The sequence below is a fragment of the Dermatophagoides farinae genome, chromosome 7 (genome assembly GCF_024713945.1).
Source record: "Dermatophagoides farinae isolate YC_2012a chromosome 7, ASM2471394v1, whole genome shotgun sequence".
Classification (NCBI taxonomy): domain Eukaryota; kingdom Metazoa; phylum Arthropoda; class Arachnida; order Sarcoptiformes; family Pyroglyphidae; genus Dermatophagoides; species Dermatophagoides farinae.
Window position 1 is genome coordinate 2,777,031 of NC_134683.1, and position 25,007 is coordinate 2,802,037.

Consider the following 25,007-nt stretch of genomic DNA (forward strand, 5'->3'; position numbering starts at 1 on the left):
TGAGGCCATCGACAAGCCGATTTTCTATTTTTTTTTCAAACGAATGATAAAAAACAGAAGAGATGACCAGAAAAAATGAAGAGAGAAAGGTCTTAAGGTTTGGTGAACTGGATTTCAGATGTTCAGGTTTTTGGTTTAGGTCAGTCGCGTGCTTCATCATCATTGAATTTTTTTTATTTTTTTGGAAATAAACATTTTCTTTTGGGATGTCAAATCCTCTTCTCTCTTTTTTCCATTTAAAAGTCCATGGTGAAAATAATGTGAAACACAGCAAAAAAGGCAGAATTAAGGACAAGAGATATCACAACCAATGGTATAATTCATTTTCATTTGTCTTTGCTCGAATCATCATCATTCACTAAGGAAAAAGAAGGAAAAAAAATGAAAAGAAAATTGGCTGGTACAGCCGCTGGGATAATGATGACGATGATGACGATGATTTGGTAACCTTGATATCTAGCTATTGATTATTTGGCTACAAATTACTATTGGTGCCGTAGTACACACAATGAATGCCATGACATTCTGACAAACACCATCAAATCTAGATAGATTTTTATATATAAAAATCTATAAGGTAATAATTAAATATCAATGGTGTTCAGGACATCCTTCTCCTTACATCATTCACCATCACCAAATTGACCAAAATGAAATTCCACATTATATATAATGTGTATATTTGATGGACATTTTTCATCATGTATTAGAATGTTTTCATCATTAGTCATTTATCATTAATGAAAAAAGATTATTCAAATGTTCGTGATAAGGATGCACGTGAACGGATACACATAACACATGGCCACCATTATACTATGATATCACCACAACACGTAGTAAAAAACCAGAAAGCACGTGCTATGAACCTAATAGATTTCATTTATGATAACTAAAAAAAAAATCTGGCCCTTACGTATGTCATCTGTCATCGTTTTGTTTTGTTAGGATAATCCGTTGCTATTTTTGAAGACAACAACAACAACAACAACAACGAAAAAAATCCTGATGATTATGCAAACACTAGATTATTATTTTCCACATTAGGTGTGGTCATATACAAGCTGTTTGTTGCAATGAAAAAAAAAATTTTTTTTTCAATTTCCTTCCTATATTCATCGATGATAATTGGATCAATACATGCAATACATACAATAATTTGGGCGTTGGAATAATTTTTTTTTATATTAAACAAAACAGGTTTCTATTAAATCAATGCACAAATATTAGCGATTGGCAAAAAAAAAATCAATGGATCGCCCAAAGACAATAATCGATATATCGATCAATCAATCAATAAATCAGAATGACACATTCGAAATAAAACAGGAAAAAAATTTAAATTTCAAATTATGCTACTATTATTCTCTCTTTGGGGAAAAAAAATTCTTTACAATTTAAAATTCATTATCACGAATACAGGATAATTGAGCATGGAATTCTATTCTATTCTATTTTTTTGTGTGTGCAAATTGGATTCTCATTTCAATTTTATGCAAACACAACAACATTCGTTACAATCAGACCAAAAAAAAACCCAATTTCCATAATGCAACAACGACGACAACAACAAAATTCCATCATTGGAATTGTTACAGAATTTTTTTTTTGGATAAATAGAATTCTTCAATTGTCCCGGGTATTTTGTTTGTTGAGAATCCATTTCAAAAAAAAAAAAAAATCATTTCTCATGAATTTATTCATTCATATGTATGACAATTTAAGCGCCAATTGATTTTTTTTTTTTTTGGATTACAATACAAAACTAACACATAACACATTTATATGTATTTTACTCTGAGTAGTAGTGGAACAGTGGAAACTACGCGAGTGTGTGTGTGTATGTGTGTGTATATGAATACTATATCCAATGCATTTTATATGGAGTGTCTTCTTTGAATGAATATACCAACAATAACAACAACAACAACAAACAACAACAAACGAAAATAACTTTGAAACGCGCATCTCAAGAAGAAAAAAGAATTGAAAGAATCAGTTTTGGAACACAAACACACACATTTATTACACATTCATACATCGAGAAAATAGAGTGAAGAATCCAGAAGCCAAGAATTCCTGCTGGTTCTACTGATGATAGCTATAGCTACCGCGTTATATTATTATATTCTGTGATTCTGTTATTCTTTATCCGTGTCTGTGTCTGATCATCATACATTAATCCGTTCAATTTTTGAGTTTTTGTTTTTGTTTGTTTTTTTTGATTGTTTATAATAGTGGTCGTAATGTCGTTATCAAATAACCAAAGGATTCATTTGAATGAATAAATTTCTGTTCTTATCATCATGATGATTGTCAAAATTCTCTGTCCATTCGTTTGGTTTAATCACCTGTAAATACCGTCAACCATCATAATCATCATTATTATTGATTTGATTAATTCAATTAATGTCATATTCTGATCTTGATTTAAGTATTGATTTATTGTCTTTCACGATTTCTAGTTTGTCATCATCATCAATGAGATGATGATGACGAATGATAATGATGATGAATTGCATTATCATTTCATCATCATCATCAAATAAATTCGTTCTGGTCATCATCGAAAATTTTTGTCATGTCATTCCATTCTTATGTTCATAATAACGGGAAAAATTATCAAGAATAATTAAAAAGAATCCAAAATTTATTTTTCATCAATTCTCATTTTCGACAGAATCAAAGACCTTCAACAACCACCGAATGGTAAGATTTCGAAAATGACGTATTTTGTGTTCTATTTTTTTTCTGTGGAGTAGTAAAATTTTGGATCCACTTTGTTATTTTCGCACCTACTATTACACACCTTCATATACACTGCCATATATATTCCCATTATTTGTATTTCTCTATGCAGGAAATTCGATGATGACAATAATTTAATTTATTATCAAATTCCGTGTTTGCGTAGGAGTGTGTATGTGTGTGCTGATGATTTGTTGATTGTCGTATACGTAAATACCAAGAAATTAACCTTTGATATTTCGATTCATCATTATTTCCTGGATTCTTTCTGATATACTCATGCACACAAACACCGCACACACACACACACAGACTTTCAAGTTGCTTCTGCTTCTAAGATGCTTTTAACATGACTATGAAAAGAAAGGGGATAATGATTCGAGTGAAAAAAAAATTCTCCAATAATTTTCCACAAAAACATTGAATAGATTCTATGAGATTCCAAATTCGATCCGATTTTTTTTTTATTTGCCCATTTTTTGGTCCAGTGAGACACAGTGAAAGAGAATCAAACACATGTGCAGAATCAAGTGAAAAATATATTTTTTTTTTATCATAGATATAGAAGTAGTGGTCATATTCGATGATATAATAAATAAGTTGGCAACCCATAATAAGGTCTACAATGTTCATTCAAATGGGACGCGCGCATGAATTTTTGCTTATCATCATCATCATCATCAATTTAAACATCTTAGGCCCAGATTTTTTTTTCATACCATATATAAAAAAAAAAAAAAAAAAAAAAAAAAAAAATAGTAAAAATAGTAAAAATTTTGAAAGTTGACAACTTTTTTCCTATGTTTTTTTCTGACTAGATCTAGAGCCCGCATCTTTTTTTTTCTTTTGTTTCATTTAATTGCAATTCACATTCTTTACCTTTTCCAGTATTCAATAATTACAGGAGAGAGATGATGTTCACCGAACCAAATTTACTAAATTCTACATGTACAATGTCCATCTTTATCATATCTAAAAGATTTTTCTTTGCCAAAAGAAAAAAGTTTGTTTCCACTTTCCAATCCTATTATTGTAGCTTAATATAAGACAAAATTAATGTTAGATTCATTGTTTTTTTTGTGTGTGTGTGTGTGTGTGTGTGTGTCATGTGATTCGATTCTAACATTTCAATCAAACACACACTTGCACACTTGCACACAATCAATTATTGATGATGGATGAAAACCAGAATTCTGTCTTTGTAAAATTGTGAATCAAAAATGAAAAAAAAAATATAAACTTATGTTGTGTTGTTTTTGTTTGTATCTGGCAGAACATATTACCAAAACATATTATAAATGGTTATAATTATGAAATTTTCATCCATTCAAACATAACATCCATCCTCTTCTTATCATGTTGTACAAATCATATAAACTTTTCGAACAAAAAAAAATTTCCAATTTTTATGTCGATCGTATCGGTATTTATTTATTTCTTTTTAAAATACCATTTGTTTCATATTCGATTCTTGTGTTATTAATGGTTTTTTTTATTCGTTTGTTAGCTCTCATCATTTTAATCATCCTGGTCGAATCTGATCGAACATAAAATGTTGATGCTGATGATGATGATGATGACGATAATCAAATCGGACGATTCAACATTCTTTTAACCCCCTTTTTATTTATCTATTACAATTAAATGATGATGATGATTTATATAATCATTGAAATCATAACATTTTATTTCTTCCGTTGTTGTTGTTGTTGTTGTTGTTGATTTTTTTGATTTGATCGGTTACTATTTGACTATCCATTTTTATGACAATGTTACCAAGGTTGTATAATGTTCTTTTTTTTCATAATCCATTATCATCTGTCGTTGTCACCACCGTTGCTACCATAATAATAATAATAATAATGACATTTTCTTGTTCTCTCTGCATATATTTATCAACAGTCAAATCGACAAAATATTTTTCCATCCACACACACACACAGACGGTTCTTATGATTCAATGTCCATTTATCTTATCTTTATCATAATGCTTTTAAGAAATATGTCTTCTTTTGTGTGTGTGTGTGTGTCTCGGTATTTCATATTTCATTTTTTTTCCCTTGAAATTCTCAAAGAAATTGGATACTTGAAATTTTTTTTTTTCGTTTGCCATGGAATGTCCTGAACATTCATTCATCATAATAATTCATTACAAACCATTATCATCAATCTTTGAATAATTTTTTTTTCTAAAAAAAATTTTTGTTTTTTTTTTTAATAATTTGTCATGCTAGGTGTATATATCAATAACATCTCACAAATAACGACAACAATTTAATCAGCAATGTTGATCAAAGAATATCGTATACCGATGCCATTATCGGTTGAAGAATATAAAATTGCTCAATTGTATATGATTGCTGTAAGTGATTTTTTTTCTGTTTTGTTTTGAATTTATATATAGATTCTAAAAAAAATGGTTATGATTTTGTTTTTACATACATAGAAAAAAAGTCGTGAAGAAAGTCAAGGTACTGGAAGTGGTGTGGAAATCATACAAAATGAACCATATTCAGATGGTCCAGGTGGCTGCGGACAATATACCTATAAAATCTATCATGTTGGACATCATTTACCTGCATGGCTAAAGGCATTATTACCGAAATCGGCATTGACTGTTGAGGAAAAAGCCTGGAATTCATATCCATATACCAAAACACGTTATACATGTCCATTTATTGAAAAATTTTCAATCGAAATTGAAACCAAATATTTTGATGATTGTGGCCACCAATCGAATGTGTTCAATTTGCCCAACTCGGAATTAAATAGACAAATTGGTAATTTAAATGAATTTTTTTTGTTTATTTGTTTGAATTGAATTTGATTGCCATTTGTTTGTTCATTTACTTCAAAACAAAAACTTAATAGATTATATTGACATTGTTGAAGAGCAATTAGTTCCAGCCAGTGATTGTAATCAACAGGACGATGATCCTCGTTATTATATATCGACCAAAACTAAACGTGGTCCATTGTCGGATAATTGGATACAAGAATATTGGAATGATGGTAAACCAATCAAACCGATTATGTGTGCATATAAATTATGTCGTGTGGAATTTAAATATTGGGGAATGCAGAATAAAATCGAACGTTTTATTCATGAAAGCGGTAATTTTTTTTCTGAAAACTATTTTCATTTGTTTGATTTTAATCTAATCGAATTTTATATTTACTTTATCTAATATAGCATTACGTAAAACGATGCTAAAAGCACATCAACAGGCATGGGTTTGGCAAGATGAATGGGTCGATCTTACGATGGATGATATACGTCGTTTAGAATTGGAAACACAAGAATACCTCAAGAAATGTATGGCTGATCAATCTGAACAACAAGATCAACAACAAGAACAAGAACAAATGAATGAAGAAAATAAAGAAAATATGGCTACATTTGAATCTAATCATACTTTAGCAGGCTCGACTGGTACCGGCTCGAACAAAGTCATCAATCTGAATGTGATCGATAAAGATAATGAAAATAATTACGATAATTTTCTTCATTTTGAAACGCCCAACAAATTATCATCGGCATCAGTATCTAAAAAGAATTCCATTTCACAATATTCGATAGGTTCAAGCAATATAAGTTCCACACGTCGTGACAGTGATCTCGATGTAGGCAGTGATCAAACGCGAAAACGGAAATCATTCCAGTCAAACCTGCATTCTCCAAGTAATTTAATTTAATGAAATAATCATCAATATGAATATAATTTTGATGACTTTTTTTTATTGTTTTATGATCGTAGGTGAACGCTTAGATATCATTGAAACATGGCGAATCGAAACATTGGCTAGAGATTCTGAATCAAGTGATGATGAATTTTATGATGCTGAAGATATCAACGATGAAATTCAAACGAATAAAATTATTGAAGATGAAAGTGATGATATTTTTTCCACAAAATTCAAACAACAATTTCAATCAGATTTACAGCATAAAGTTGTCCGCGAACCTGAAGGTTCAGTATCAGAGTCTCCACAATATTCACCCACGCATCAACCTACATGTCCGATAAGCACATTGATTATAATTTTGCATGGTGGCAATGTTCTCGATATGAATAGTTTGGATGTAAATTTGTCAAAATCTCATGATATTAATACATTCAAAACGACGATGGATTCAATTATTGAAAAACATTATTCACATCTTTGTGGTCGAATCGCTTTACGTTATGTTGCTTGTCCGCCCATTTGTCATGAAAGCCTATTGGTCATGCTAAGTTTATCACCATATTCCGTACAAACTAGTCCAAATACAGATTCAGTTTCTCATACATTCAATTCAATACCGATCTCGGCATTACCACTGTTTGCAGTATCATCATTTGATTATCAAGAAAATGTCATTCAAACCATAAATGAATGTAATAAAATCTATCAGGAATTTATCAAATCCGATGATGGCAAAGGTTTTAATGGCAAAGTATGTCTAATAGGTGATTCGATTGGCTCAATTCTAGGATTTGATGCTTTATGTACTGGCTCACAGAACAGTATCTATGATAGTCAAATAATTGATAATAATACAATCAAAGATGAATTGATCAATAAAAATAGTTGCCATCTCTCGAATCCAATGATTTCCATAAATGATTCACAAAATTCATCATCAAATGATAATAACGATGATTTGGATGATGATCAAATGAACAAAATGAATCCGTTGGCCAAATCACGGACAATGCCGATGAGTGTTATAAATCAAAATAATAATGGCAAACAAATTCAAAAACAAGTTTATTGTAAATCATTATCACATCCTGGTGGTGATTCTATTACATCCACCACATCGACACAAAGATCGACAAATCGTTTGTATATTAATTCAGTTGTTCGACGGCGAAGTTCCGGCTCTTCAGATTTGGCTGCCAGTAAATTTGATTTCGAAGTTGGAGATTTTTTCATGTTTGGTTCAATGATTGGTGTCGTACTTACATATCGTAAATTGTTAAGTTTGGATGACAAGAGCTGTAAGTGATTTTGAAATGAATTTTTTCATTTATGAAAAATAATTTATTTTTTTTTGTTTTATCATTTAGTTTCATTGATGAAACCTGCCTGTGGCAATATTTACAATCTTTTCCATTTGAATGATCCATCAGCATTACGATTGGAACCACTTTTGAGTGCACGATTCTCATACATTCCGGCCATTAATGTTGCACGTTATCAGAAATTTCCTCTTGGCGATGGACAGCCAATTCATTTATGTAAATTTTGATGATTTTTTTTCTATTTGTTATCTAAATCTGAATTCAATTGATTTTCATGGAACAGTGGAATATTTACAAACATTTTCCTATCTGTTTTCCAATGAAAATTTACAGGTTTCACATAAAGATTTAGTAAGACGTATTAGCGAAATCAGTTTGGCTAGTAATGCACCAAATTCACCGATGGATAATCTTAATTTACCCAGTATTACTTCAAGTATGTTTAGATTAATATAAATTATTAATTCCATTATTAATTTGTGACTTGTTTTTGTTGTTTTTCAAGTTACAAATCGTTGGTGGGGAACAAAACGAATCGATTATACACTATACAGTCCTGAAGGATTGAATAATTTTCCAACACATTCATTACCACATTTATTCCATTCCAGTTATTGGGAATCAAGTGATGTTATTTCATTCATTCTTCGTCAGATCAATAAAGTAGATTTGTTCACTTTAAATTTCATAGCTGATTCTTCGAAAGAAATTGTTTTCAAGCCAAATCAATCTCGAGAAAAATGGCAACGTAAAAGAACTTCGGTTAAATTAAAAAATGTCAATGCTAATCATCGAGCCAACGATGTTATTGTCAAAGAAGGTCTGGAACAAGTGATCACTGGTCGATTCATGTATGGTCCGTTGGATTTTGTTGCTCTATCTGGTGAAAAGATTGACATCCATATGCTTTGTCCAAAAACTGGTCATTGGAATTATTTGGACACTGAACTTACGGATAAAACGGGCCGTGTTCAATATGTGATTCCTAAAGAAAAAGCTCTGCCATCAGGATTGTATCAATTTAAAATGGTGGTTCGTGGTGATCATACATTCTTGGATCTATTCATGGCTGTGGTTCCACCGAAAACAGAGGCAGTTGTTTTTAGCATTGACGGTTCATTGACAGCATCCGTATCGGTCAGTGCTAAAGATCCGAAAGTTCGTGCCGGTGCTATTGATGTGGTACGATTTTGGCAAGAACTTGGCTATCTAATTGTTTATATAACTGGTCGTCCAGATATTCAACAACAACGTGTGGTTTCATGGCTTTATCAGCATAATTTTCCACATGGTCTAATATTTTTTGTCGATGGATTTTCAACGGAACCATTAAAACATAAAACCGAATATCTAAAAACTTTAAGTCAACGAATGGAAATTTTAATTCGTTCAGCATATGGATCATGTAAAGATATTTCTGTTTATCAATCATCCGATTTGAAACCAGAACAGATCTATATTGTTGGAAAAGTTTGGAAAAAACAACAATTGTCTATGGCTAATGTATATAAGACTTTTATTTGTTGATTTTCTGTCTGAATAATTCCTAATCTGAATTTTAATTTATAGATTTTAACCGATGGTTATGCCGTCCATTTAGAACAACTTCGAAAAAGTTTACTTGGACGTTCAAATTGTCAACAACAAGTAAATTCAAGAGTGACATTGCCTAAAGGTGCATTCACTGGTCTACGAAGTCGTTATCAAACTAAATCTGTAAAACGTACCATTTCATATCCAATTACGACTATTGCAGCAAATAATAATAATTCACCATCATCAAAAGTTGTTCCTGTTTTAGTTTTGGCTAGTAGTAATAATAATCAAAGTCCTAGCGGAACAGGAACAAGTTTGAATTTTACAAACACTTCATCATAATACTTTTTTTTCATTTTCTATTTCACTTTGATTGATCAAACAAACAATTTGTTTTTAATCTGTTTTTTGTTTTGTTTTATTTTTCATTTTTTTTTTATTTATTTATTTTTGTTTTTTTTTGATAAATTCTTAGGATCCTTGAATCCCCTTTATTTATCACAAATTTGATATCGGAATCCTCATCTGTTGCTTTTGACCAAAAAAAACAAGAATTTATAAACCCGCACCTGTGATATATAAACCAATATAATTGTAACAAAAAAAAATTTAGTAATTATCATTGTGTTTAGATTCGTTAACTGTAGATGGCGCTATGCTGTCCATTTTTTTTAAAATAAAATTAAACTGAATGAATAAAGGAAGCAGGCCCGAGCCGCGCCATTGTGCAGGATGTGCGCCGCACAGTTTCATAACTCATTTTCCTGTGTGTGTGTATGGCGTGTACACGACGTGTTCAGGAAACGGAACAGCTATCTTGGTCGATTTTTTTTGGTGGTTTTTTGGTGAGAAAATCACGTAAAGTAGTAGAATTAATCATTAAATAATATTTCAATAATAATTTGATTTTTATTCAATCTAAATTAGCATTATTTAGAATTTAATTTATTTTTAGTTGTTAAAATCCCATACATGACAGGAAAATTGTTTTGGATTCTGTATTATTTACTAGATCGTTGGCAATCATATTTGACCTGTCCAAAAAAAAAAAAAAAAAAATTATGACGAATGATTAAAACTTGTTATTCAAGCTGAATGAAATAAATCAATAACATAACATATCGAATGTTCCACGATATTCTTTTTGTCCATCCAGTCGTCTAGTAGTTTCTCTATATTCTCGTGCCCGATGTTTCTTGATTTTTTTGTACCGATAGATGATATATGCAATATACGAAACCACCAAGATGACTAGGATGATCCCCCCAGCTGTCATGAAGTATGACATTGTCTTAGAGATATATGAGGCAGCAATCCTTGATAGCAGCTTGTTTTCAACATCTATCAGTGTTTCTAAATTCTTGAGGCTGATGTCTGATTTATCTGGGTCAAACACTTTTTCGTTTACATAATCCGAAACATCAGTCTCTAACACCGATAGTGTTCCCAAACGGAAGCTTTGTACCAGGACGGTTTGTCCGTTTATGGAGATGTTAGTTCCCCGCTTTTGTTTATAAATTTGGTTTAGGCAGGGTGTTGGATGTTCTCCAATTGTCAGGTTCTGGGAATAACAATAATAGTAGACAAAGTCATGGTCCCATTTCAATTGTACCACTTCTTCAGGTATCAATGTTTCTGGACTTTCACATTTTACTTGTCTCCATTTTACATTCGCAGTTTTTATTGGAGTTTTGCACAATTCCGAATGGAATAGTAATAGTGTTTGATGATCTCCTATAGGGTTGTAAGGAATTTCTCGGAAGCATTTGGTTTTCTGATTAAAGACAATGTATTGTGGCCCCACGTATTCTGAGATGCATATTTCTGTTTTTGGCTTAAGCATTGCGTTGGTCTTTTCCTCCCGAATAATATAGAACGGATCGGCTCGTAAAAGATTGAAATCTGGGTCCATTTTGATGCCATTTATACATAGGACAAGTTCATCGGAATTGGTCATTATGTCTTCTTTCAATATACATCCTTCCAATGACCAATACTCATCCGGTGCCTCTGGTCCCAATAATATATTATGGAACAAATCTTTCAACTGCATGGCTAGATGTTCATTGTCTGGTTGAAACATTTGTTTGATGGTATTCCCCACTTCGGTGAACCTTCTCGTTATTGTATTCATGACCGTAATTTCCTGGAGTCGATGTTTCATTTCCATATTTTCTTGGTGCATCTTGGTGAGGACTTTTAGAAATTTCTTATTTATTTGGTTTTCTATTTCCTTATATGCCAGGTCGTTTCGTTGCCAGGACATTTGGTCATTAGGATCGTGGAAGTAACTGACTAGGCCAATGGTTGCTGTCAGCCTGATCTCTAATTTTACCGTTTTGTAGACGAAACTAATAATTCCACGTTTTTGAATTCCATGACCAAATTCATCTGTCATTTTTGTTGGACAAAAATGTCTCAATGGTCGGATGATTTGTTGTATATATCTTTGGAAGCATTGTTTTCGATTGTATTCGTTTAGAAAATGAACCGCTTCCGTTTTATTGAAGCTTAACTTGTCTGTTGTAAAATTATTAACAACAGTTTATAATTGAGAAATGAATTTTGATTTTAGAACAATTTCAAATAATTTTAAAGAATTTATTTTATTTTATTTTTTTAAATTTAAAAGTTGGTCAAATGTTTCACACAGAGAAGAAAAAAAAACTTAACATAAAAAAAACATTAAAAAAAAGAGACAAGAAAAAACATTCACGTGTTTTTTCTTTTATAATATTTTTGTTCATAAATGAAGTTACATTTTTTGTAACATGTCGATTATTTTGCATGGATTTTCTAGTTTTATTTTAACATCGGCCTGAACGACTTGTGTAGCCACATGATGACTGGACTTGTTCCAGATGACTGGATACCCAAGACGATCGGATTGACAAACATTATTCATACTAAATAGGATGATGGACCAAAATATGATCGTGTTAATATGTCGTAATGCCATGATTCACTAAGAATTTCAGAAACAAACAAGAAAATTATTGATAGTACAATAGTGTTGATCACTAAAAATTTTTGGTTCGGGATAGATGAATGTCGAAGTTTTATGATTTAGTAGTAAAGAAAATTTGATTCGATGAAAAATACAATGATGAAGTTTAAACAAGTTGCAGTTTAATTTATAGGAAAATCGCATATACAGCAAGTTTTTCCAGAATAAAACCATTATTACAAATGACATATAACCAACAAGTTTTGACCAGATGTCAATGACTAAATCGATAAACAAATGGATCATTTCTGATAAATATTTGTGTTAATTTTTTTCCAAAACGTTATTGTTGATGTTTATTTACAAAGCAGCAAATGAGAATTTCCCAGAATAAAACCGTGAGGGAAGCTTTAATCGTAGAGACAATCGGTGTAAGCAATCTCACCAATCCACTTTCCGACAATCTTTCACGACAGTTGACCATGAATTTACAGGAAAAAAAATATTGGGCACATATTTAATGTGTAAATTTTTCCTAAAATATTCATGTGAAAGAGGAGAATTGATCGAAGAGTCCCAAATTGAGAGTGCCAGTGAAATTGAGAGTGACAGTGGTTGATTTTTACTGTATAAACTGTCACACACCACCTGTAGCTGAGATTAGGGTCGCACTACAGACTCACGACCATTACAATAATAATAATAATAAATTATCTCTAAATTTTTCACCACAAGAACACCACACCAATACTTATACACAGGGCACAACATTAATATTTCTTTAATGCAATTATTTTTCATCGGTACAAGAGTCTTCGGACTTGGTGCCATTTAAATTTTCAAATAAAATTACACTAATACCTCGATATACGGCCTAGTTACGTTCCACGAAACTTGGCCGCAAAGCGAAAAGCTGTATAAGGAATCAATTATTCTAATACGGAAATTCAATAAATTTTGTGGGATCGGTTCCAAAGTAACAAAAGTTACAAAAGTAACATCGTAGAGACAATCGGTGTAAGCAATCTCACCAATCCACTTTCCGACAATCTTTCACGACAGTTGACCATGAATTTACAGGAAAAAAAATATTAGGCACATATTTAATGTGTAAATTTTTCCTAAAATATTCATTTGAAAGAGGAGAATTGATCGAAGAGTCCCAAAGTGACAGTGATTGATATATAGTTTATTATTGACCTTATATCGATTTTTAATTGAAACAAATTAAATGATTAAACTATTTTGAAAATCGACTTGTGGCCAAAACTTTTATTCAGTGTTGACAGATGTCGCTTTCCAACGGTTGAATTTAAACAACTGTTTTAACAATCGCGGGCTTTACTGCACAAATCCAAAATTTGTTAATACACAATGCAAGTACATGCAGGGTGTAAATGCTGAATTTCATATTCAAAAATTAATTTTGCGCAGTTGTTTTGACTAAATTGATGAAAATTGCTATTGTTGTTATTAGAAAATTTTTAAGGGAAAATTTCTGAAATTCACTCAAAATGCACTCACAAAACACTCACTGTAACTAAAACTGGAACTTGTGAAGCGTATATACGAGTTTTAACCCACATTGCCCCCTGCATACTTACCTGGCGGGGTGATCGGGTTCTCAAGCAAACCCGGCACCGGGTGGAGTCTGTGCCATTGCACTTCGGCACGTGATGAAACCCGCCACTGGTCCAAAATGGATCAGATGGCTCGTGTAATTTTTGGTAGCGAGGTTTAGCGTACGCGCTGACCTCTTCCTTTTATAAAATTGAAAAAAGGGTGCACAAAAAACAAGTCATTATTGACAAATTACCCACTGGTGGCATGGGCGCCGACAGGGGGTGCAAGTAGGTGCATGTGCACCCCCTAGCTTTTGAAAAAAAGAAAATGGAGAAAAAAAATAAATCTTTCAATAATAAGAAAAAACGCGAAAAAATAGTTTGAATTTTAAATTTTTAAATTACAATTAGACATTTACATTTTACAACTTATTTTCTAAAAGAGCAACTCAAGCCTTCTTTTTTGTTGTCCAAACTTGTCTACAACTTTGTCGATAAAATTTGGACAATTATTTATTCTTTTTTTGTGTACACTAAGCATACATAATCCACTTAGTCTATCGTCACTCATTGTAGATCGGTTCCAAGTTTTGACGCGCCGTAATGTGCTAAAAGATCTTTCAATACTGCAGGTTGTTGCAGGAAGTGTCATGCCAATCTTGAGTGCCTCGGAAACAGCCGGATAAAACTTCGTAGCCTCTTCAATTAAACTCATGCAATCGGTAATTTCGTTCGCAATGTTTTTATTTTTCCACATCTCATACCATGTGGTAGCGTCGGATATAAAGTTTGGAAGAATATCACCATACAGACTGTTAATGTCTTCCAGAACTGTTAAAAACGATGACTTGTCCAATTTACTCATTTCTTTTGGGTGAAGTTGTAAAAGTGAAAATGCTTTCTCTTGTGTAGAAGAATACCGAATTTGTAGAGGAAGATATTATAGAATCCAAATAAGGGATGAAAATGGATCTCCTAAAATATTCTTCTGCGTTTTCAGAAGGTAAATTCGATCTGTGAACTTGCCTTTTATTTAACCGTGGCTGTTTTAATTCAATGTCTAATTCTTCACAAATCGATTGTTCTTTTTTGAAAATCAATGAAAACTCTTCAGAAACATTGTCTCGATGGGATTGCAGCACATCTGTTGATTGAATTATATGAGCAGTTACATCTTTAATGTTCATATTTACTTGCTGCAACTGATTGCACACAGATTCGAGTTTAGCCGAATAAGTAGCAATTACTAAAAGCGTCAAAATGTAAGTTGGAGTTGTGATAGCAGTGAACAGCAAATGAGCCTTGACCTTTGTGTTTTTGTTCGCACTGTCCTCTGTAAGCTTTTCTAGCGCTTGGACAATTACCAAAAAGTTCTCAGAAAATATTCTGATACTTTTATACTTTGCCGACCAACGTGTTTCACAAGAATCAAAGATCGTCGTAAAGTGCTCTCTCTAAAAAAGTTGATTACTTCCTTAGTTGTGCCACTGGCATTTTGAACTTCTTTGACATTGTTCAAGTCATTAATGACGAGATTCAATATATGACTGGCACAATGAAAATACAAAGCCTTAGGGTGCTTGTCTCTGATAAGCTTCTGAACACCACTTTCTTTACAAAGGGATGATTCGTCCTGCTATCACGTATGGTTATCAAATTTGGGGTGATAAACTAATTGTCAAAACAAAAAATAAGCTTAACTCAATTCAGCATCATATTTTATTAAAATCAATTTATGCATATCAAACGGTTTCATGCAATATTGTCTGTATTCTCAACAACGTCGAAAAATTAACTGATTACATTGATTCTTCTCTAATTACGTACAAGATTCAAGACAAGGTTGTTAGGAAAATTATTATGGCTATTCGGAAGAAACAAATTATTAAAAATTATTTCAACGATGTAAACGACAATTTCAAAAGCTACTTTCCCACATCGCAAATCCCAAAATTCTTCAAGCCTAATTTCTACAACGTACAGTTTATTACAGGTCATGGTCATTTCATGAGCTACCTTCACCGAATTAATGTTAAACCAACTCCCGCTTGTGAATGCGGTCACAGCTACCAAGACCCTAATCTGTTGAACTACGATGCGCATGTTCTATTTTAGTCATTGGCTCTGTGTCATTTAAACTTTTGTCTTTTCTAAATTTTGTTTGTATTTTTCATCTCATTTAAAGACACGTGTTAATTTTCCATTATCATTATTATTTTTTCTGTGGTGAAAAACATTTTTGATAATAAACCTTTGTTTATTGATTATTTTTCGGCTGAAGTTTATGTCTGTGTATTGTTTGTTTTTTTTCTGTATCGTAAAATTTCGTATCAATACACTAATCATATGCTGTTTGACTGCTCGATCCACCAGCAAATCCATCACAATTTAATTAATCCATGGGAATTTATGATCAACAAACATAATTTTACGTTGTTTAATAATATCTGCAAGGGATACGTAGTATCCAATTATTAATTTGATTACTGTATTACATTTTCTTTTGTTTGTTCCTTTATAACACAAATGCCATCATGGCAGTGTGTTTTATTCTAAATTAATAAATAAATAAATAAAGCATCAGATATTTTATTTTCATCTTTTTCTTCTTTATTCGAGTACCTTCATTAGAATAAGTAGCAAGTTAAGTGGAAAAAACCACCAGAATAATTGGGCTTTGGTGTGTTCATATATACATCCATTGACCATATCTGGTATACTTACCTGTTGGGGGTGTGGCATTTCAAGCAATTCCAGCCCCGGGTGGAGTCTGTGCCATTGCACTTCAGCACGTGATGAAGCCCGTCACTGATCCAAAATGGATCAGATGGCCCAAGTAATTTTTGGTAGCGAGGTTTAGCGTACGCGCTGACCTCTTCCTTTTATAAGATTGAAAAAAGGGTGCACAAAAAACAAGTTATTGGTCTCCACATTCGCAATTACCCCCTGGATGTGTTTTTGTGAAGCATCAGATATTTTTAGCCCCAAGAAAAGAGTTCCCACGGAAAAATTTCTGGGCTACAAATGTGATATTTTGGTTCTATAGAGCAGGCTTACAATCTGATCAATCGATCGATTTTAAACGAAAATGGAAGATCTTAAGCGCGCTTTAAGCAGAAAAATAGAACCATTGCAGCCCATCACGTGATCACAATTTACAGGGAACTTTTCACCTGAATGAAATAAATTTCCGAAATCATTCTCATTTTCTGCATATCCGCTGCTTATCTGGTTCATATTTTAATCATTTTATTTTAAAAAATAAAGTTAATTATTATCATTAATCATAAATCAAAAATTAAAATTCAAAAATTGAAAATCAAAAATCAAAAAAAAAACAAACAAAAAATGCCAAAAAAATGTGATAATTCATAATGATGATTTTTTTCCTTCTTTTTTGATTTTTTCATTGTGTAATTTTTTAATAAATTTTTAACATATAGTTTTGCAGAGATACCATATGCCTTTAATATCATCATTTGGCATCATAGATGATGCCAAATCACTGGAATGTACAGCGATTCTGTTTTTCCCGATTTTGATTATATTCTAAAAAATAAACTTAGTTAGTTTTGCAAAATAAAGTATAAAAATTCATACGTTGGCATTTATGCCATGACTATTTGTCAAGTAATCGATTCTTCTTGTTAGTTCTTGACATTTTTGATTCAGTTCTTCCACTTGCTTGCATTTCTTCGAATTTATGATTTTCGTCAGCTCGACATAAGGATTGTTTTTTTTTTTTGAATAACTTCTGCCTCTGTACCTAAAACAAAATATGATGTTATAAAATTTAAAATGTGGTCTTGTTTATTACAAATATAAAATTCTATTACCCATAACAATTATTTTTCCTTTTCTTTTATTAAAGTCTACCGAACTATATTGAATGTCATCTTCATTCCTTCACCGCCATTTTGGATCGAAATCAAAAATTTGGAAAAATCTAATTACAAGCAATTTGCCAGAATCATCTATTAATGATGCCAAGTTTGTTATAACAACAATTAAAAATCTTTTCGTTACGACCATCAGAACGTGATTGGGAAGCATTAGTCGAAATCGCTATATTGATACGAAACACCTTATCAAGTGCAAATCTAGCATCAGAAGAACGATCGTTGGTAGGTGTACTGTTACATAAAATTGATCTTCATGCACATTGGTGATAAGCGAGCCATTACGTTGGAACAAATACTATCCAACCTGGATCATTAAGCTGTGCGATGATTATTCCTTTGTCTCTTGTGAAGTCAAAAATTTCTTTTTTTAAATCGTAAAAACGCTTAAGCATTTTCGCTTTTGACAACCATCTGACTTCACATTAATATGTAACATCGTCATAATCGGAAAATAATTCAGCCAAATAATTTCTGAATTGACGATGTTTCTGAATTTGTTAACTTGACCGATTTCGCACATAAATTTTGTTGATGGATAATACAATGTAAGTTGGTCAGCTTTTTTGGACCAATTTTTTTTTGTTAACATTCCCATTGAACCCTTTCTGGGTTCCGATCATTGCTGGCGCACCGTCGGTGCATATCCCTGTCAATAAATTCCAATTGATTTTTTGAAAATTAGATCGACAGAGTTGAATATTTCTTCTCCGGTTGTGATCCCTTTCATAGGGTGGAGAGATAGTAATTCTTCTGTTATGTTAAAATTTTCATCAATACCTCGAATGAATATGGCTAATTGCGCTGTGTCTGAAATATCAGTGCTTTCATCCAGTGCTATTGAAAATTCTTTGAAATTAGCGATTTTGGCTTTCAAACTTTTTTCATTTCAATACGTCGAACAAGCTTGTTCAATTTTAACAGTCCATCATGAAAAAATCCTGGTGGGTGGTGCAACATATTCGGATGATTCGGATAATGGTACATTGAGAAAAGATATTCGTATATCAATTTGACGAGTATTTAATTTGAATGTTGCAGCATAACTCAAAGCCAAATTGGTTAATAACTTCTTGTAAAAATCCATTTATCGCTTCAATCCAATGTTCAGTGTCGTGTAACGTCATTTATGACGACCGTTCTCGTGAGCTAATGCTTGGTGTGCTCTATTTTTCTATAAATTTATATTCTATTACTCATCACTATTTGGAAAATTCTTGATTCAGAACATTCCAGATCTTCTTTAGCTCATCAAACATCAATATTCATGAAGATTGTGAGATAAAAGCCTTCAATCGGTGAGTGATAAAAATGATTTAAAATATATTGATGATTAATGATTTAGGCCAAAAAATTTTCGCCACTGTTTGATACTTTGGTGTCAATTTGTCAGGATTAATTTCCTGGACATAATATCGAAATAATTTGGTCTCTCCAACTAAATCATCGTTAATTAATTTGAAAAGAGTAATTTCATTACTTTGAAAATTCGATATGGAATCCACATCTAGTTCAATCCATCTGCTAATGTTTGATGGAAATGTTGGAAGATTATAGTTGTCAACTATAAAGCTATTCGTGCGATGAACGAAAAAATTGCACGAATAATTCTGGCAATTTTGAAAATTAATCAATTAGTTTAGATTTAGAATATCATTCATTTATACTTACTTCGTTTAAATTTCTTTTATAACGAAAACGAAAACGAGTAATTTATTTTAAAATATTGTGTGTTATAGTAAGGTCATTCAATACAATCATTTATATATGTTTCAGTAATGTAATAATAATCATAAAAGTTCAAATATTAGAATAAAAAGTTTGTTCTATTAATGTTTTCTATTTCAACACTTCAAGTCTTGCTCGCTAAAAGAAAGAGCAATATCAAAAAGATTTTTCGTAAATCTACTCTTTATCTCGGTTAAATTGTTATCCAGAGATTGTGCATGTATATGAGTATGTATGAGTATTTGATTTGATGAGTATATGATGAGTATGATGATGAGTATATGATGAGTATGATGATGAGTATATGATGAGTATATGATGAGTATGATGATGAGTATTTGATAATGAAATCATTTTTGATTTGGAATTCGAATTTGAATTCGAAACATTTTATTTCATTTCATTTCATTTCATTTCATTTCATTTCATTTTTCATTTCATTTCACCATCATCATCATTTGGAACAACAACTATTATTGCGAGTATCCAGCTATATTGACCGTCAGGGCCAGCTTGGGACTGGCGCGAAGCACCTGTACTGGGCTGGTTAACAATTATCATCACTATATTTTTACTAACCTTATCTTGCATTATTTTTTTTTTTTTTTTTTTGAATAATGGTTCTGTACATTCTGTACAAAATTTTCGTTATTATCAAGCTTGATCATTCACTTGAATATACTTATCATAGTGGTTATTGTGATAAACTAATGTAAGTAAAATCAATCTGAATATCGAAACCTTGAATTAAATGAATTGAATGAACCCAGCCAAAGAAGATCCAGTTCTAAACAGATCGCTGGTGGTTCTCAACAAGATATAGCGAAATTAGCAGGTCCGGCTGAACCCATAGTTTCAGAAATTCCATTTGATCAAGATCATGGACAAACTTCGAGACATGAAAGTGAGATTCCAATGGATGTGGATCCACATGATCCTAAAAATGAATCAGATGATGATGGTAACGACAACGATGATAACGACGATGATGATAACAATGATGAGTATGATCAACTTGAACAAGTCTTCGAAAAGTCTTTGAGACGAGAACCAAGCTTAAATTCATTTTGGTCTTCAACTGTGTCACCATTAAACAAAGGTATTAGTGAGTATTTACAAATTAGATTCATATTTTTATATTTGATTTAGACGAAAGAGATTTTTTGAAACAATTCATTGTGGAAATGTCGGAAGTACGTCTAAAAAAATCGATTCCAAATTCACATGTGGAAGAACTGGGAACGGTTATTGCTAATAATTTTGTAAAAGCTTTCGAATATTCTGAGAATATTAGAAATATTATGGCACGGTATTGCTCCAGTTGTTATTTGCAAAACAACTTTTTGGAAATTGCAAGACTCCTATGTACAACCTACCCAGGTATAGAGTTTGATTAATTTAATCATTTTTTTTAAATTTTTGAATCTAATCTATTTAGATAACTACTTCTGACGACCAACTTTCTATCCAATATTTTTCAGTTGAAGGAATTTTGAAATCCATAATCAATCAACATCCCTCGTTGATTAATTCAATCGAAAAAGAAAAATCATTGAATTTTATTCCCGAACAGAATCGAAAAAATATGGTTATCCGGAATGAGTTGGACACGACTTATTAAAGCATGTTTCGAAGATTAAAAGGAAAATTGCGAGTTGAAATTTCCCTTGATGATTTTTCTTTTATTGGAAAAAATGGAAAGAAATTCTTAGCCGGTTACATATCATGCACTAATCTACCATTGAAAAAACAAACAAAACGCGATAACATATATTTATTTTTGATGGTTAAGAGACCAAGTACTCGGATATTTGAAGCAATGAACCAAATATTGAAACCATTCGTTGATGAAATGAAGCTGCTTGAAAAAAACGGCATAACAATAATGGATAATGAAAATGGTGAAACAACCAAAATCGATGTTACACTTTCGAAAGTTGTGTGTGACAACCTAGCTCAAAATGAGATACAAATAACCGATCAGGAAAAAGTTGAATCCAAAATGGCAAATTTTCTTCAGTTAGGTCCATACCAGACCGCATTTCCAGTTGCCAAAAAAATTACCTACATCTTGAACCTGTGGAAAACGCATCAGCATCAGCCCGCATCGAAGGCGTCTGGGAAGCATCAATAAAAACGACCAAACGAGCTTTGAAATCAATTACATGGAAGAAGAATTTAAATCCAGAAAATTTTCGAACAATTCTCTATGAAATTTCGGCAATCATCAATTCTCGCCCATCGCGAATATTGTGGATAATTTGAATGGATCGTGTGTTGACTCCAAGTGTGTTGAATAAAAATTGATATATGGCACAGAATTGAGGAAACATGACTGTAGAAATTGTTTTAATACCGTGCCGCAACCACCGCGTACTGTTAAAATAGACTTGAACATGATTCATTCAACAAACATTTCTTGTCTGTCACACATATAAAAACAGCACATTTACACACATGACAACGTTGGTCTTTTATTTTGTTCTACACAAGACACAATCATCATCTTATCATCTGATTCATTTTCTTCCTTTATTATTGTTTCTGCATACTTATTTTTTCTTTTGGCTTAATCAATAAACATTAAATTAAACATTTCCAACAGGTTATGGGTCTGAGCAGTTTTCATGCTACGTACTGAAACTTTGTGTCCGATATTTATAAAATTGTGCTTCTGTCTTCATGCTTCTTATCTTTGATCTGTTAATTGACAATAACACAACTAAATCCAAAAAATGTCCAATTTCTATCTTTGGATAAGGTGCCATATCACCACTGATACGAATCGATCAAAGAGTGTTGTAACGGTACGTTGTATACGAACAAAGCATAAAAGTAAAAAGCACATGTATAGAACTTTCGTCATAAAATGGTTTGTTTTTGTTCCATTTTTGTATTGATTTTGATCTTTGTGAATTTAAAAACGATATACCAACGTTTAGTACGTAATCTATTTTTAACCATTAATTTATTATTCAATTTTCAATTTCAGAAATAAAGATTTACAATTTGTTAATGTAACAGAGTGTCTAATCGCTATGGAGTGCGAGGATTACATCGACCCAAAATTCGATTACAAGCCAAAGGATGGTTTATCCAAGCAACAAAAAATCGGCATCAATAGCAGCAAAAATCTGATTAAGTCATCATTAAACTCCATGGATCGAGAAACGGTAATTAACTGTGAAACACCGCTGGAAATGACAAACAAGATTTAGTATAAGAAGCGATTCTTGTTGCTGGTGCGGAGCCGCAGTCCAGGATCCGGTGCATTTGTGTTGAAGATCAGAGACAAAAATTGATGTTTTTAAATGGTTTTATTTATTAATCATGAAAAAGAATATTTTATATTTTCAATAATAATACAACTACAAAAATCATGAAACAACAACACGTTGTTCGAGTACAATTCTAATTGATATTCAGATATGACGTTATTTTACACAATCTTTTAACAATTTGGTCTGTCGATTAGGTTGTTGATCAAATCATCTCGACGTCGCTAATGCTGCTGTTGATGGTGGACAAAAAAAAGCGACCACTGCCACAGCAAGGATTAATCGTTCAATGTGTCATTGTTTTTAAATAGTCATCATCAACATCATGTAAATTGTTCCCATTGTGCATGCGTTTTGCGCGCCTTTTATGATTGTCATTCGAGCCTTATAAAGGATTTTAGCATCATCTTTGAGTGGTTGGCAACCTCAGCATCATTGTATTGATTTGTTCTTGTATTTTTACAATTGTCGTCATGCATTAATCTAATTCTAATAAAGACATCGAAAATTATTCAAAACCGACCACCGTTGTTTATTTTTCGTCTAATGGTGCTGATTTTGATATGGTCGACTTTGCTGGCGTCGGTTTCGATATGGTCGTTGGTAGCGCCGGTGTTGTTGTTGTAGTTGAATGTCGAATTGTTGTTGTAATTCTTGTTGTTGAATATGGAATTGTCGTTGCAATTCTTGTTGTTGCATCTTGAATAGTATCGATTCAAACGACAATACAACTAAAACGAAAAGGTACGAGTTGGTATCAGGACGATGATGCAATTGCGCTCCACAAGCAAGTTTCTTACTTGAATTTGTTCGCAAGTCGAGTATCGGAACATGTATGTACTTTGTCTTTGTGTATGTCTTGTTCTATTGGATTGTGGGTTGAAATAGCCAAATTGAAAATAGCCAAGGCAGAAAAGATTGTGGGTTAAAATAGCCAAATTGAAAATAGCCAAGGCAGAAAATATCCAAGGCAGAAAACAGCCAAAACTGAAAACAGATATTTTCAATTTGGCTATTTTAACCCACAACCGTTCTATTGATGTATGCGCGTTTTCTTTAATGTGATCTATTCCAAAAAAAACTTTAATTTAATTTTTTGGGAGGGCACCTGTGATATATAAACCAATATAATTGTATAACAAAAAAAATATCTATTATTGTGTTTAGATTCGTTAACTGTAGATGGCGCTATGCTGCCCATTTTTTTAAAATAAAATTAAACTGAATAAATAAATAAAGGAAGTACAAAAAAACATTTGCTTTTGACCAGAAAAAAAGCCAAAATTTATAAACCAAAAATTGTAACAAAAAAAATATCAATAATTATTGTGTTTAGATTCGTTAACTGTAGATGGCGCTATGCTCTCCATTTTTTTAAAAATAAAATTAAACTAAATCAAACTAAATGAAACTAAATGAATGAAAATGACGGAAATACAAAAAAATGGCGGCCTCTGGCGGGACTCGAACCCGCAATCTCCGGTTTACTTAACAAAACAGTGAAATGAATAGTTTGTTTATAGGAGACCGAAACCTTATCCATTAGGCCACAGAGGCGACACGTAATTATTAAAAGCATTTACTATAAGTCAAAAAGAGCGATGCCAAAAGAGCGAAAGTGATCAAAAATATATACTTGCAGCCATTTTCATTGTCATCGACCATGAAGAAAAAAAACAATAAGAATAACTAGTCTATGGCATTAGCATTATTTATATGGGAAACCACCACTACTTGTTGTAGGAGGAACGGGTTTTATTCCGATTCTCGAAAATTTTGATAAAAATTCAAATGTTTTATCAATTGGACATCATCAAAACTCACTATTGACATTGACAAAATTTTCAATGACTGAAAACAATATGAAACAACCATTAAATTCTTGCAGCAAAAAAAAACACAAGACATCAAGTTAATTAAAATTCTACCATCGAAAATGACATATCATTTATGATTGTGATAATGATGATGATTATAATTTGATTCTTGGCTATTATTGCTCAAAATTTTGATATATGAATAATGCTGAACAAGCAACAAAAATTGATAGGCAATGAAGCCAAGAATTTTCAAACAAATTCATCCAAATATAAAAACACATATAAATCATTAAAAATCATTCACATTGTTTTCATAAACAACAACAACAACAAAAAACGAATGAATGATTCGAAATAATAATAATAATTTAAACAAATAAATGACAGGCCCATAAATTCTTTTTGGATCACACTCCCAGAGATGTGATGATCAAAATGGATTCATATACAAAGAATTTCAATGTTCATACATGCATGCAT

General features: G+C 32.0%; 1 protein-coding gene, 3 non-coding genes and 1 pseudogene across 7 annotated transcripts; 4 read left to right on the top strand and 1 right to left on the bottom strand.

Moving 5' to 3' along the window:
- The first annotated feature begins 1,908 nt into the window (after positions 1-1,908).
- On the top strand, positions 1,909-9,993 carry rdgB (retinal degeneration B). Of its 4 annotated transcripts, none has more exons than XM_047060940.2 (10): positions 1,909-2,709; positions 4,983-5,110; positions 5,195-5,528; positions 5,620-5,862; positions 5,942-6,430; positions 6,507-7,733; positions 7,803-7,973; positions 8,041-8,193; positions 8,263-9,260; positions 9,327-9,993. In XM_047060940.2, the coding sequence occupies exons 2-10, from the start codon at positions 5,033-5,035 to the stop codon at positions 9,633-9,635; spliced, it is 4,002 nt and encodes a 1,333-aa protein (XP_046916896.1). In that variant the 5' UTR covers positions 1,909-2,709; positions 4,983-5,032; the 3' UTR covers positions 9,636-9,993. The 4 variants fall into 4 exon arrangements, with proteins under 4 accessions (XP_046916896.1, XP_075588584.1, XP_075588585.1 ...); XM_075732469.1 differs by having other exon boundaries at positions 1,918-2,709; positions 4,256-5,110; XM_075732470.1 differs by lacking the exon at positions 1,909-2,709 and adding an exon at positions 3,580-3,751.
- A 3,843-nt stretch (positions 9,994-13,836) lies between these two features.
- Positions 13,837-13,999, top strand: LOC124497353 (U1 spliceosomal RNA). The gene has a single exon (XR_006959406.1). It is a non-coding gene; the product is annotated as a U1 spliceosomal RNA (small nuclear RNA).
- A 2,519-nt stretch (positions 14,000-16,518) lies between these two features.
- On the top strand, positions 16,519-16,680 carry LOC124497356 (U1 spliceosomal RNA). The gene has a single exon (XR_006959409.1). It is a non-coding gene; the product is annotated as a U1 spliceosomal RNA (small nuclear RNA).
- Positions 16,681-20,582: 3,902 nt separating this feature from the next.
- Positions 20,583-21,563, top strand: LOC124497322 (uncharacterized; annotated as a pseudogene).
- Positions 21,564-24,156: 2,593 nt separating this feature from the next.
- Positions 24,157-24,264, bottom strand: TRNAR-CCU (transfer RNA arginine (anticodon CCU)). The gene is made up of 2 exons: positions 24,228-24,264; positions 24,157-24,192 (listed from the first exon to the last, which is right to left on the bottom strand). It is a non-coding gene; the product is annotated as a tRNA-Arg (tRNA).
- Between the last annotated feature and the right edge of the window lie 743 nt (positions 24,265-25,007).

What these genes read in the sequence shown, in the direction of transcription:
- rdgB (XM_047060940.2), top strand. Translation starts at nt 5,033, where the DNA reads ATGTTGATCAAAGAATATCGTATACCGATGCCATTATCGGTTGAAGAA. An exon ending in TTTACCCAGTATTACTTCAA is followed by an intron (nt 8,194 to 8,262) that starts GTATGTTTAGAT and finishes TTGTTTTTCAAG; the next exon opens with TTACAAATCGTTGGTGGGGA. An exon ending in AACAATTGTCTATGGCTAAT is followed by an intron (nt 9,261 to 9,326) that starts GTATATAAGACT and finishes TTTAATTTATAG; the next exon opens with ATTTTAACCGATGGTTATGC.